General features: G+C 68.5%; 4 protein-coding genes across 4 annotated transcripts; 3 read left to right on the forward strand and 1 right to left on the reverse strand.

The window, feature by feature from the left end:
- Positions 1-1,819: 1,819 nt before the first annotated feature.
- Positions 1,820-4,227, forward strand: EMIHUDRAFT_218358 (hypothetical protein; the record flags this gene model as incomplete). The annotated part of the gene is made up of 6 exons (XM_005759813.1): positions 1,820-2,473; positions 2,579-2,659; positions 2,953-3,129; positions 3,221-3,266; positions 3,457-3,487; positions 4,068-4,227. 6 exons carry the CDS (start codon positions 1,820-1,822, stop codon positions 4,225-4,227), a joined length of 1,149 nt encoding a protein of 382 aa, XP_005759870.1.
- A 501-nt stretch (positions 4,228-4,728) lies between these two features.
- On the forward strand, positions 4,729-6,421 carry EMIHUDRAFT_218359 (hypothetical protein; the record flags this gene model as incomplete). Its single annotated transcript, XM_005759814.1, has 3 exons — positions 4,729-5,338; positions 5,694-5,725; positions 6,284-6,421. 3 exons carry the CDS (start codon positions 4,729-4,731, stop codon positions 6,419-6,421), a joined length of 780 nt encoding a protein of 259 aa, XP_005759871.1.
- A 1,388-nt stretch (positions 6,422-7,809) lies between these two features.
- EMIHUDRAFT_438529 (hypothetical protein) lies at positions 7,810-8,968 on the forward strand. The gene is made up of 4 exons (XM_005759815.1): positions 7,810-8,012; positions 8,256-8,390; positions 8,467-8,535; positions 8,793-8,968. Exons 1-4 carry the CDS (start codon positions 7,863-7,865, stop codon positions 8,823-8,825), a joined length of 387 nt encoding a protein of 128 aa, XP_005759872.1. The 5' UTR covers positions 7,810-7,862; the 3' UTR covers positions 8,826-8,968.
- A 1,167-nt stretch (positions 8,969-10,135) lies between these two features.
- EMIHUDRAFT_428354 (hypothetical protein) lies at positions 10,136-11,074 on the reverse strand. The gene is made up of 3 exons (XM_005759816.1): positions 11,027-11,074; positions 10,903-10,958; positions 10,136-10,791 (listed from the first exon to the last, which is right to left on the reverse strand). The coding sequence occupies exons 1-3, from the start codon at positions 11,054-11,056 to the stop codon at positions 10,425-10,427; spliced, it is 453 nt and encodes a 150-aa protein (XP_005759873.1). The 5' UTR covers positions 11,057-11,074; the 3' UTR covers positions 10,136-10,424.
- Between the last annotated feature and the right edge of the window lie 29 nt (positions 11,075-11,103).

Below are 11,103 nucleotides of genomic sequence, written 5' to 3' on the forward strand. Positions count from 1 at the left end.
CGCGCAGAGGTCGTGCCTGCGTGCCATTGGCTCACCGCATACGCGTTTGTTTTGTGAGCAAGCCAGTTCTGTCAGGAGACGGAACACGGAGGAGCTGTATAGGTCACTAGAGACCCACACCATCGCTACATCACCACAGCCACCAAGTCGGATACAAGTCGATGACAATGTGCGCGGCAGGAGAAACCAAACATGAGACGGTTACACAAGGACGGTCAGGCTACGGTCAGGAAGTAGGTTTGAGCTCTCTCTCCAACACTCCCCCATTGTCTCCGCAGTCTTCATGAATGAGGATGCGGCAGACAACAACAGCAGAGTGTGAATGTGTCTGAGCGTAGGTATGCCGGTTACCCGCCGGCGTCTCGCGGGGCTGGCTAAGCGTCCAACCTTGCGTCTTCGCGAAGGATGGTCTTGCTTGTTGGCAAGACTTGCGCGCTAAGATGACCCAGTGAAGGGGTCAAAGCGCGGCGAGTGGGCGGAGAGAGAGAAAGGGGAGATAATGAACAGGAGCTCGGTCATGGCGCGCCGCGAGCTGCAATCCGGGCTGAGCGTCGCGGGGCGGCGGCTTGAGCGGGCGCGGCGGGAGCGGCGGGCGCGGGAGCGGCAGCGGGGGCGCCCCGTTGCTGCGCGGCGATTGGGCCGTTGGGAGGCCTCGCCGCGTTGACGTTGATGAGCGCATCAGGAACGTGAGGACGATCTTCAATGCCCCGAACGTTGATGTTGCGCTACGGGCCGCCGACGTCGGAGATGGCAGGCTCAGTCTCAGACGTCCAGACGGCAGAGACGCTCGTAGAGGCGCATTGGACTTCTTGCCAGAGGCGTTGGACAGCGGGACGGGCTAGCGCGAGGAGGCGAGACGAGGAAGAGACAGCAATGAGGTAGAGTGGCATTGCCACGTCGAACAGATGCCCAACTCCCCCACGACGTGGTAATCGCCACGCAAGGCAGAGAGGGCGTGTCGATCGTCGCGTGTTCATCGCGTACAGCTCCGGTCGTGTCGAGCGGCGACGTCGGAGTAGCGGCGGCGAAAGGCAGGGTCCACATTCAGTGCGAGGTCCTTGCGGTAACTGCCGTTGCAGCAGCCCGAGAGCTGGTAGCGGAGGCAGCAGCTGCGATGGTGGTCCGTAGGCGAGGAGAACGGACCGGTAAGGAGAAGAAAGAGGAGATACTCGCGTCCACCCAGCCGCAGTGCTGGCGGAGACGCGCTCTGTCGCAGAAGATCCGCAAGCACCCAAGTTGATGTTGCGATTGTACTCATTCTGCTTAGCCTCCGAGCCAAGCAGTTGGCGGCCGCTGTGCCACCGTGCGCCGAGCCTCTGTGCCCAGCCAATCACCACGGCTCGCGCAGGTGCCCATGGTGCCAGCCAACGTATCGAGCGTAAGCCGGAAATGCTGTGCGGCAACACATCTCGCTTGTGTGCCGCACCAGCTCTCATGTCGGCCTCAGTGCCGCACTGCTCACTCCGTGCACTCACCGGTCGGTACCATGTCAGGAGACGGAACACGGAGGAGCTGTATAGGTCACTAGAGACCCACACCATCGCTACATCACCACAGCCACCAAGTCGGATACAAGTCGATGACAAGTAAGTGCGCGGCAGGAGAGAAAGCGGACATCCAAAAACACGACGCACTCTCTCACATGAGAAACCAAACATGAGACGGTCACACAAGGACGGTCAGGCTACGGTCAGGAAGTAGGTTTGAGTTCACACTCTCCAACAAGAAGTGTAGGTTGTGTTTTTTGGGAGCAAGCCAGTTCGCGGTTGTGGTGGCGCCGGCGAGCCAGAAAGCGAGGGCGACGGCGTCGAGCGGGCCAATGGAGCGGCGCTCCAATCCAAACCTCGACCTGCAGTACCTGCCGATCCTGGACGGCCGACTCGCGGAGCCTGCGCCGAGGCTCATCTTCCTGGTCGCTCTCAACGCGTTTGGCTTCTCGTACTGCCTGGTCGTCTCCACGCTTGGCATCGTTGTGCTCCCGTCGGAGGCCGAGCTCCTATTCCCGCGCGATGACGCCATTATGCTCGGCGTGATGCTCGCCGCCACCGGCGCCACGCAGCTGATCGCGCCGCTAGTCGGCTACCTCTCCGACCGCTCGACGTGGCGCTTCGGCCGGCGGAGGGGCCTCATGCTGGCGGGCGCGGCGCTGGCGTGCAGCGGCTTTGGGGCCATGTGGCTCTGCCGGCAGCAGCGGCTTGGAGCGGCGTACGTCTGCGCTCTGACGGCCGCGGTCTCGGGCGTCAACGTCATCTACTCGTGCTACACCGCGCTGCTGCCCGACTTTATCCCGCCGGCGCACATGGGCTTGGCGTCGGGCGTGATGGCTGCGATGTCGATGCTCGGATCGTTCGGCGGCTTCTGGCTCTTTGGCTTCCGGCTGCAGGTCTCGCACGCCTACGGCCTCTACGCCGCAGTCACCGCCGCAGCCGTGGGCGTGACCTGCGTTGCGGCGCCCGAGGCGCCTCTCCTCTCGGTGCCGCCGCCCTGCCGTCTAGCGCTGCCCTAGACGCAGCCAACTAGCCCTGCGCTGCTGCCGGCGCGGCGCCGAGCGCCTGACGCCGCTCGCGGACCCGCGCAGGCGGCGCCGGTGCGCTGCCGCGAGATGCTCTCCTCGTGCTCGATCGACGTCGGCGGCTCGCCCGACTTCTTTTGGGTCTTTGTGACGCGAACCTTCTACTACATGGGCATCTCCATCCAGGAGAGAGAGAGCCGAGCTCCGTGCAGCAGCACACCGCCGCCCGATGCCCTCTCCTCCTCCGCACGGCGGCCCCCTCCACACACCTCTGCTCCTCCGCAGAGCCTCTCCCCGCCCTCCGCCCGCAGGCCTTCTCACTCTTCATGCTCCGCCACTACCCCAAACCCTAACCCTAACCCTACCCTCACCCTCACCCTAACCCTTACCCTAACCCTTACCCGCAGGCCTTCTCACTCTTCATGCTCCGCGACGTCCAGCGCGTCGCAGACCCAAAGTTCTACACCTCTCTGCTGGCGATGGTCGGCCAGCTGTCGGCCGCCGCAGTCGCCCTCCCCGCCGGCCGCCTCTCCGACCAGCTCGGCCGCAAGCCGCTCGTGTACGCCTCCTGCGCGCTGATGGGCGCCGTCTACGTCGGCTTCACGCTGCAGCCGCCGGTCGAGGCGCGAGGCTAGGGCTAGGGCTAGGGGCAGGGGGAGGGGCAGGGGGAGGGGCAGGGGGAGGGCTAGCAGCGGCTTCACGCTGCAGCCGCCCGCCTCTCTCCGCTGCGTGTGCCACGCCGTCACGGGCGGAGGTCTCCTGGGAGATATGGGGAGATGCGGGGAGATACGACGTGTGCCACGCCCTCACGGGCCGAGGCCCCTCTCGCCCCAGGTGCTCCTCGTGCTCGGAGTCGCCTACGGCTGCGGCAACGGCACGAGGAGGGGCGCGCGCCGCCGCCCCGCCCCTCTCTGCAGCCGAGCCCGCCGCCTCCTCGCACACAGGCGTGTTCCTGTCCGTCGACTATGCGCTCGCGTGCGACGTGCGGCCCTTCCCTCTCCGCCCCAGCTGCCGCCCGCCCACCCCGAGGGCCCTTCGCCTCCGCGGCGTGAGAAGAACCCGGCACAAGAGGTCCCGGCTCGAACCCGCCGCAGGTGCTTCCTTCCTCGGAGAGCTCCGCCCAGTCGCTCGGCGTCTGGGGCGTCTCGGCGAGATGGAGCCGAGATGTCGAGATGTGGCCGAGATGTGGCCGAGATGCGTGGACGGCCTCCCCGATCGGAAGAGCTCTGCGCTCGCCTCCCTCCCCTCCCCTCCCCTCCCCTTTTCTTCGCAAGGCCTTCCTCGGCTCGGCGCCTAACCGACCCTAACCCCGACCCCGACCCTAACCCCAACCCCGACCCCAACCCCGACCCTAGCCCCGACCCCCCTAGGCCTTCCTCGGCTCGACGCTCGGCCCTCTCGCCGCGGGGCCGCTCCTCACCTACTTCGGGCGGACGGCCACGGCGGACCGCTTCTCGCCCCGCGGGCACGCGCCACCCCCACCCCCTCTCCCCTCTCCCTCTCCCCTCTGCAGAGTAGCCCGGCGCTCACCGCGCGCGGGCGCGGCGCTGCACAGGTACGTCGTCGTGATGCTCTCCGGCGCAGTGTACGTCGCATTCGCCGCGCTGCTGCTGAGAAATGTGCGCGAAAAGTCGCGGAGGAGAGGCGACGCGGCGAGCGGGCTGCTGCGGAGCTCCGACTCTTCGCCCTCCTCTCCAGAGGAGGGAGGGGAGTGAGAGATTGCGCACGCGCACGCGGCCCGACGGAGGTTCGACGTGGGCTGAGGCGAGTCGCGAGGAGTGACTCGCCACCGGCACAGCACTAGTCGCTTTCGGCCCGCCCCCCGTCGTCGTGCTGCAGGTCTCTCGACGCCTCAGGCTCTTGTGTTTGGGGTCTTATACCCCGATTGTCCCTTGAGATACATTGATCATTGTGCGGTTCTATTCTTTCTTAAGCCTTTCTCGACGTAAGTTTTGTGAATCGGCACAATCGGACGAACCAGGATCTCGCCCGGCGCCCCGGCGGCGGCCCCGCCGGCGCCGGCCGAGCACGCGCCCCGGTGTCGCGGTCTCTACTTGGAGCACGAAAGGGGGGGAGGAAACCCAAGGCGCACTTGGAGCACTTGGAGTGCAGTCAGTAACCGCCCATTGCGCCCATCCAGGGCCGGCGAGGCACGCTGCGCGTTTTCTTTGTGCCTCGCGCCGATCGTTAGCGCGGCTCTCTCGGCCGTGACGAGTATGGCGCTGGCGCTCGCGACACTCGCTCTCGGCGCCGGCCGCAGCCTCTCCGTCGTGTCGTGGAACATCCTCGCACCGACCTTCGCGCCGCCGAGCCGCTACCCTTGGGTGGCGCCCGCCACGCTCGCCTGGCCGAAGCGCGAGGCCGCGATCGTCGCCACGCTCGGGAGGCTCGATGCCGATGTCGTGTGCCTGCAGGAGGTCGAGGTGGCGCTGTGGGACGGCCTCCTGCGTCGATTCACCAGCCTGGGGTACAGCGGCGTACTGCAGGAGACGCAGCGGCAGCACCCGATTGCCAACGCCGTCCTCTTTCGGCGGGCGGCACTGCGGTGTACGCAGACCGAGTCGCGCTCGCGCGCGCTGATCGCCGTCCTCGAGTCGCTCGACGCGGCCGACTCTGCGGCGCCGCTGCACGTCGCCTCGGTCCACCTCGAGGCGGGGGCGGAGAAGGCGTCGCAACGCTTCTTCCAGCTGCGCTCGCTGCTGCGTCGGCTGACTCTGCTGCAGCAGCGCGACGAGAAGGCGCACGCGACGCGCCGCGCTCCTCCACCGCCAGCCCTCCGACTCGCCACCCTCCCCCGCTCGGCAGGAGCGGAGCGGACCACCGGCGGTGCTGATCGCCGGCGACTTCAACTTTGATCGCCGGTCGGCGCTGCACCAGCTGCTCTGCACAGGCGCGCTCTTCTCGGACTTCGCCTCTCCTCCCGCCCTCGCTGCCCGCCTCTCCTCCCGCCCCCTCCCCGCCAACCCGCCCCCTCCCGGCGCCGCAGGAAGCCTGCCTCCGCACGAGCGAGGCGAGCCGCAAGCCCCTACCCAGCCCCTACCCGGCACCTCCCCCGCACCTCCCCGACACCAGCTCCACCACCCCGCCCTCGCTGCGGTGCGTCCGAGCTCGACCCGCCGCCATCGCGCGAGAGCAGGCTCCTCCGCCTGCGGCGAGATGACCCGAGATCACCCGAGATTAGGCTCCTCAGCCTACGGCGAGTCTGTGCCGCTGGTGCGCTCCTGCCCCTCCTGCCCTCCCCTCATCTCTCTCCCTCTTCCTCTCCCTCTCCCTCTCCCTCTCCCCCCTCCCTCCCCGTCTCCCTCCCCGCCCCTAGCCCGGCTCTGGCCAGCCCTCCGCCTCGCCCCTCCGCCTCGCCCCTCCGCCTCGCCCCTCCGCCTCACCCCTCCGCCTCACCCCTCCGCCTCGCCCCTCCGCCTCGCCCCTCCGCCTCGCCCCTCCGCCTCACCCCTCCCCCTCGCCCCCAAAGGTGCGCGCCGGCTCGGCCCCGTACCAGAGCCCGCTCCTCCCTCTCCGCGACGCCTACCGAGACGGGTCCCCTCCCTGGGGGCCACAGCTGCGCGCGAGGTGCGCAGCGGCGGGTCGCTCTCCGCCCTCCTCGGCACCCCTTCGGCACCCCTTCGGCACCCCGCTCCCCGCCCTCTTGCCCTCAACACCCTCCCTCCCTCCCTCCCTCCCTCCGGCCGCAGCTTTCGCAACGGGCGCGTGCTCGACTTCGTCTGGCACTCGGCGGCGCTGCACTGCCTCCGCCCGATGCCCGTCTGCGCCGAGGCGGGCTCGCCGCAGCCCAAGGCGATGCCGTCCGAGACGCACCCGTCCGACCACCTGCCCGTCGGAGCGTGGCCCGCCACGGCAGCCGCGGGCTTGCCGAGACGGGACGGCCTCACGCGCCGCCGGATGGGCGAGTAGGCGCACTGTTCTCCTGGCCGGGCGCGCCGGGCTGCCGAGCAGAGGCGGACCGCTCCGCCGTCGGCCGCGCGAGGCGCGAGGCGCGGGGAGGGAGGGGAGCGGAGCCGCCGCCGCCAATAGGCGCCCAGCTGGCAGCAGCTCTACGTCGAGAACGTGATCCAGTCGCGGCCAGCCTCGCGGCCAGCTTCGCGGGCGTCGCCCGGCCGACGGTGCGCATGTGGAGGGAGGGAGGGAGGGAGGAGGGGGCGAGGCTGCCTGCAGGGGTGGGGCCGGCCGGCGTGGAGAGCTGCGCCTCACGTGCCCGCTGCTCGCCCGCAGGTGAGGGTGGCTGGCGGCGGTCGCGCGCCCTCTGGGCGCTCCCTCCCGCAGGGTCGGGTGTGCAGCGCTGCGCTCCGTGTGCAGTGCGGGGCAGGGCGTGCTGCGAGGCCTACTCCCTTGCAGGGGTGGGTCGGAGAGAGAGGGGAGAGGCATACGGTGTGGCATCTTGCTGTGTGTGCATGGTCGGTGGATGTGGGGACGCGCCGCGGTTTTGTGGCGGAGTGTGTCTCAACGCCGGCGTGCCGCCAAGTGCTCCTACAAGTGCGAGCGGGCCGAGCGCACCGCGCCCTGGCGGGCATATTTGCTTACTCGTCCCATCGGCCTGCTGGCGTGCTCCCGTCGCAACTTCCTGCCTGCGCTGTCCGAGGACAGAGCCTCTGTGTGAGCTCTGTGTAACACACTACACAGGGGTACGGCACAGAGCCTTTTCCCCCTCTGATACGTGATAGCTGATACTGTGTACGTATCGTGGAAAAGCGTCTCTTCATATGACAAACGAGAGGGCCAAAAGGGGCGCGGAAGCGAGAGGCCGATGAGCGATCTGTGTGTGCGGGCACGGCGCCGCGGGGGTGCGGGTCTCCCACCGGCGGGAACTGGGTTGGGATGGCGATGCCCCGCGAGCGGGGCGTTAAAACGTCTCTCCCCCTCTGGTGTCATCTCATCGGGCAACGCGCCAACGCGCAACGGGCAGTCGCTCTTAGAGGCACACAGAGGCGGGGGAAAGGGGCCCCTCACGAACAACGTGCGGCGCTCATAGGTGCCGCTCTCGTGCTCTCTCCACTCCCTCTGCCACGTGCAGAGAGCAGCGCCAGAGGCAAACGACATTTCCAGCAGTTGGTAAAGAAAGAAAGAAAGAAAGAGACAACCCAAGGGAGGGATAATAAATAAATAAATACAACGCACACGCCAAACGAGGGGTGGGAGAAGGACAGGGTCCCCACCTGCACAAGCAGGATCTTGTAGGACGATCAGGGACACAGGGGAACGGGAGCGGGGAGCGCATCGCGACGGTGCATGGTGGGGCAAAACGATTTCTTTTCCGCCCGCGTGCCTGTAGCCGCAGAGAGCCTCAGAGAGCGCGCTGCCCTCGTCTCCTCGCCGCCGCCAGCCACAGCCGAGCGGCATGGAGTCCGGCGCAGTCACCGTCAGGACAAAGAAGTTCGTCACCAACCGGCTGCTGCAGCGGAAGCAATTTGTGTGCGAGGTGATCCACCCCGGCCTCGCCGGCGTGTCAAAGAACGACCTGAAGGAGAAGCTCGCGAAGATGTACAAGGTTCGCCGCACACCGCCGGCAGCCTGCGCGGAGGGCGGCCGGTTGCCGTCGCTGGTCCGTCGGCGCTCACTGCGCCAGGCTGCACGGCGCCGCCGGCGCTTTGCCAAAGCGCTTTGGTCCCTGCGCCTCTGCGCCTGCGCCGCCTGGCTGCGGGATGGCCTCCCCCCCCCCAGTGCGCGCGAGGATCCTCGCGCTCGAGACCGCTGTGGCCGACGGCGCTCCCCGCCGCCGCCGCGCGCGCAGGTCGCCGACCCCTCGTGCGTGCTGCTCTATGGCTTCAAGGTTGCCTTTGGTGGCGGCCGCTCGTCTGGCTTTGGCCTCATCTATGACAGCCTCACGGCCGCCAAGAAGTACTCGCCCAAGTACCTCCTGACGCGGGTGAGCCGCGCCGCCGCGCTCGCTCCCGCGTCGCGGGCACCAGTGTGGCTCACGCGCCGCCCGCCGCCCGCCGCAGTTTGGCATGGGCAAGGCCAAGGCGACGGCCCGCAAGCAGCGGAAGGAGCGCAAGAATCGCATGAAGAAGGTGCGCGCGCGCCACATCCTCGTTAGCACCGCGAATAGACGCGCCGCGCCCGGCTCCCTCACCCCCCGCCGCCGCTTCCTCCGCCGCCGCTGCCGCCTCGGCGCTCCGCCGCCGCGACCGTCGCAGCGCCGCCTACCACCAAACCTGCCGCCACCTCCGCCGCCCGCCATTTCCGCCCGCCTCGTGCGGTTCCGCCGCCGCCGCCGCCGCCGCCAACCCCCCCTGCCCCCCCCCCGCCCTTCCCTTCCCCATCTCAGGTTCGGGGTATCAAGAAGTCCAAGGGCTCCTAGAGGAGGACTCGGCCCGGCCGCCCCGCCCCCTCGCTGCGCCCGTGTATCCGTCCCCCGCTCCCCGCTCGCAGAGGGTCGCGCGGTTTGTCGTGTGTCTCGGGAGCTATCCAAATTTACGTACCATTGCAAGGTACGCACACAAAGGGAGAAGCGAGTGCTCCGCACGTGTAGCGCGCGGCGGATTCTTCCTTTTTCGAATGCGCGACGCCCCCGCCACCACTCCTCGCGCGTCGACGTCGCAGCGTCTTCGCACGCCCGGCAGCAACCCATTCCTCGCGTTCTGCGAGGCCAACGTCTCGCGGCTGCAGCGCCGCTGGCGCGACCGACGGCAGTGCAGCGCCGGCCACGGCCACGCCCCCACCGCGACGGCGCCAGCGGCCGCGGCCGCCTCAAAATTTCCGCCGCCGCCGCCCTCGTCGCCGCCGCCCTCGCCCCTGCAGGAACGCAGCCTGGCGCTCGAAAACGCCATGGCCTCTGGCCGCATATCGCTCGGAGGCGGCCGCCGCCGCAGCTCCGTCGCAGGCCGGCCAAAGAAGCCGCCGCCGCCGCTGCCCGCACCGCCATCGTGCCCGGCCAAGCCGCTTCTCGAGGCAGCTCCGCCGCCACCCGAGGAGCCGCCGCCGCCACCCGAGCCGCCGCCGCCAGAGGAGGAACCGCCGCTGCCAGAGGAGCCGCCGCTGCCCGAGGGGCCGCCGCCGCCCGAGGGGCCGCCGCCGCCGATGGAGCCGCGCCTCCTGGCAGAGGCCGAGCAGCTCCTCTTCTCTCCACCGTGCTCGCCGCCATTCTCGCCCGCCGTGACGGCACCGCCGCCGTCCTCGCCGGCCTGGCGCTGGCTGGGGTGGCTGCAGTCTCCCTTCACCTCCTCGGCGGGCGAGCAAGGCGGCTCCTGGAGCTACAGCTGCAACGTGGTGGGACACGGAGTCGCGTGTGAGCAAGCACGGGGCAGGTAGCGGGTGCGTGGTGGATGGTGGGCCACGGCGGCGGCACATGGGGGTGACAGCGAGAGACACACAGCACGCACTCCACACAGTCACACAGGGCGGACACTGATCAGTGCCGTGCCATCCTAGCGCCGTGTCCCGTGTGCCCCGTGAGGCTGGGAGATAGGCTGAGAGGGCGACAGCGCGTGAGAGCTCGACCTCGAGAGCGTTTCCGTTTGTCCGGTTTGAGAGGACAGCGTTCCTGACAGGTGACAGCGACAGCCGACAGGTGTGAGGTGACGAGGGAGTGTCGTCAGTGTCGTGTCTGTCGAGACTCGAGTGTGGAGTGAGGTGTGAGCGGAGAGCCGCCGCGCGCGCCCGCGGGCTGTGTGAGCCCGGAGGCACTGGTGAATCGCCTTTCCTAAGCTCGCACAGACATTCTAGCTATCGCGTATCGCGTAATGGGACCACAAAACCAGCAGGGCGCACACGACGCGCCCGGAAGGCGTCTCGCAAAACATGCCTTTCCCTCGCCGTCCACCGTCCGTGCACATATCCACGGGCCCCGTACAGCAGGGCACGCTGGCTCAGCAGGCAGCGCAGGATAGCAGCGCGGCGGGGCGGGCGGCACAGCGGTGGTGGCGGCACAGCGGCGGCGGCGACGCGTCGGGGGCCTCGTTTAGCGGTACAGTCCGTTGTTGATGTTGTCGATGATGTACTCGGGCTTGGGCTCGAGGAAGATGAAGCGGGTCTCGTACTTCTTCACCGCCGCCGACTCGGCCGCGGTGAACTTGCACTTGGAGTACATCTCGCCCGCATTCTTGTACGGCGCGTTGGAGACCAGTTTTCCAGCCGCGTTGGGGTACATACCCGGCAGCTTGATGTAGACGCGGATGTTGGCGTTGTTCACGTCGATCGTGGACGAGCCACCAAGGAAGCCAACGCCGGCGTAGTCAACCTCAGCGTTCGCGGCAGCAGCCGACAGCAGCGCGGCGGAGCCAAGCACCTTGCTGAAGATCTCGCGGCGCGCGATGGGCTCCGACATCCTGGGCGGGGCGGCAGGGGCGCCTTAGGCTGCTGCCGGCACGGAGGGCCCCCTTCCTGTCTCCATCTGCGCGGTTTGCGGCGCAGAGGGGTGCGCAGGGGCCGGAACGCACGTCGGCGCAGCAGCACGGGTCAGCGGCGCGGGGCGCAGCGCGGTCGGCGCGAGCGCCTACAGGCAGCGGCGACGGCCGCGTTAGGCGCGCCGGCCCGGCTCACCGCCGCGCGCTCCGCTCTCACCAGCGTTGTGGTCAGGAATGAAAGCGACATTTCACTGCGAGATAGCTGCCAGATGTTTTTCTTTTACAATGACCTCA

The sequence above is a fragment of the Emiliania huxleyi genome (genome assembly GCF_000372725.1).
Source record: "Emiliania huxleyi CCMP1516 unplaced genomic scaffold EMIHUscaffold_79, whole genome shotgun sequence".
NCBI classification, from domain to species: Eukaryota; Haptophyta; order Isochrysidales; family Noelaerhabdaceae; genus Emiliania; species Emiliania huxleyi.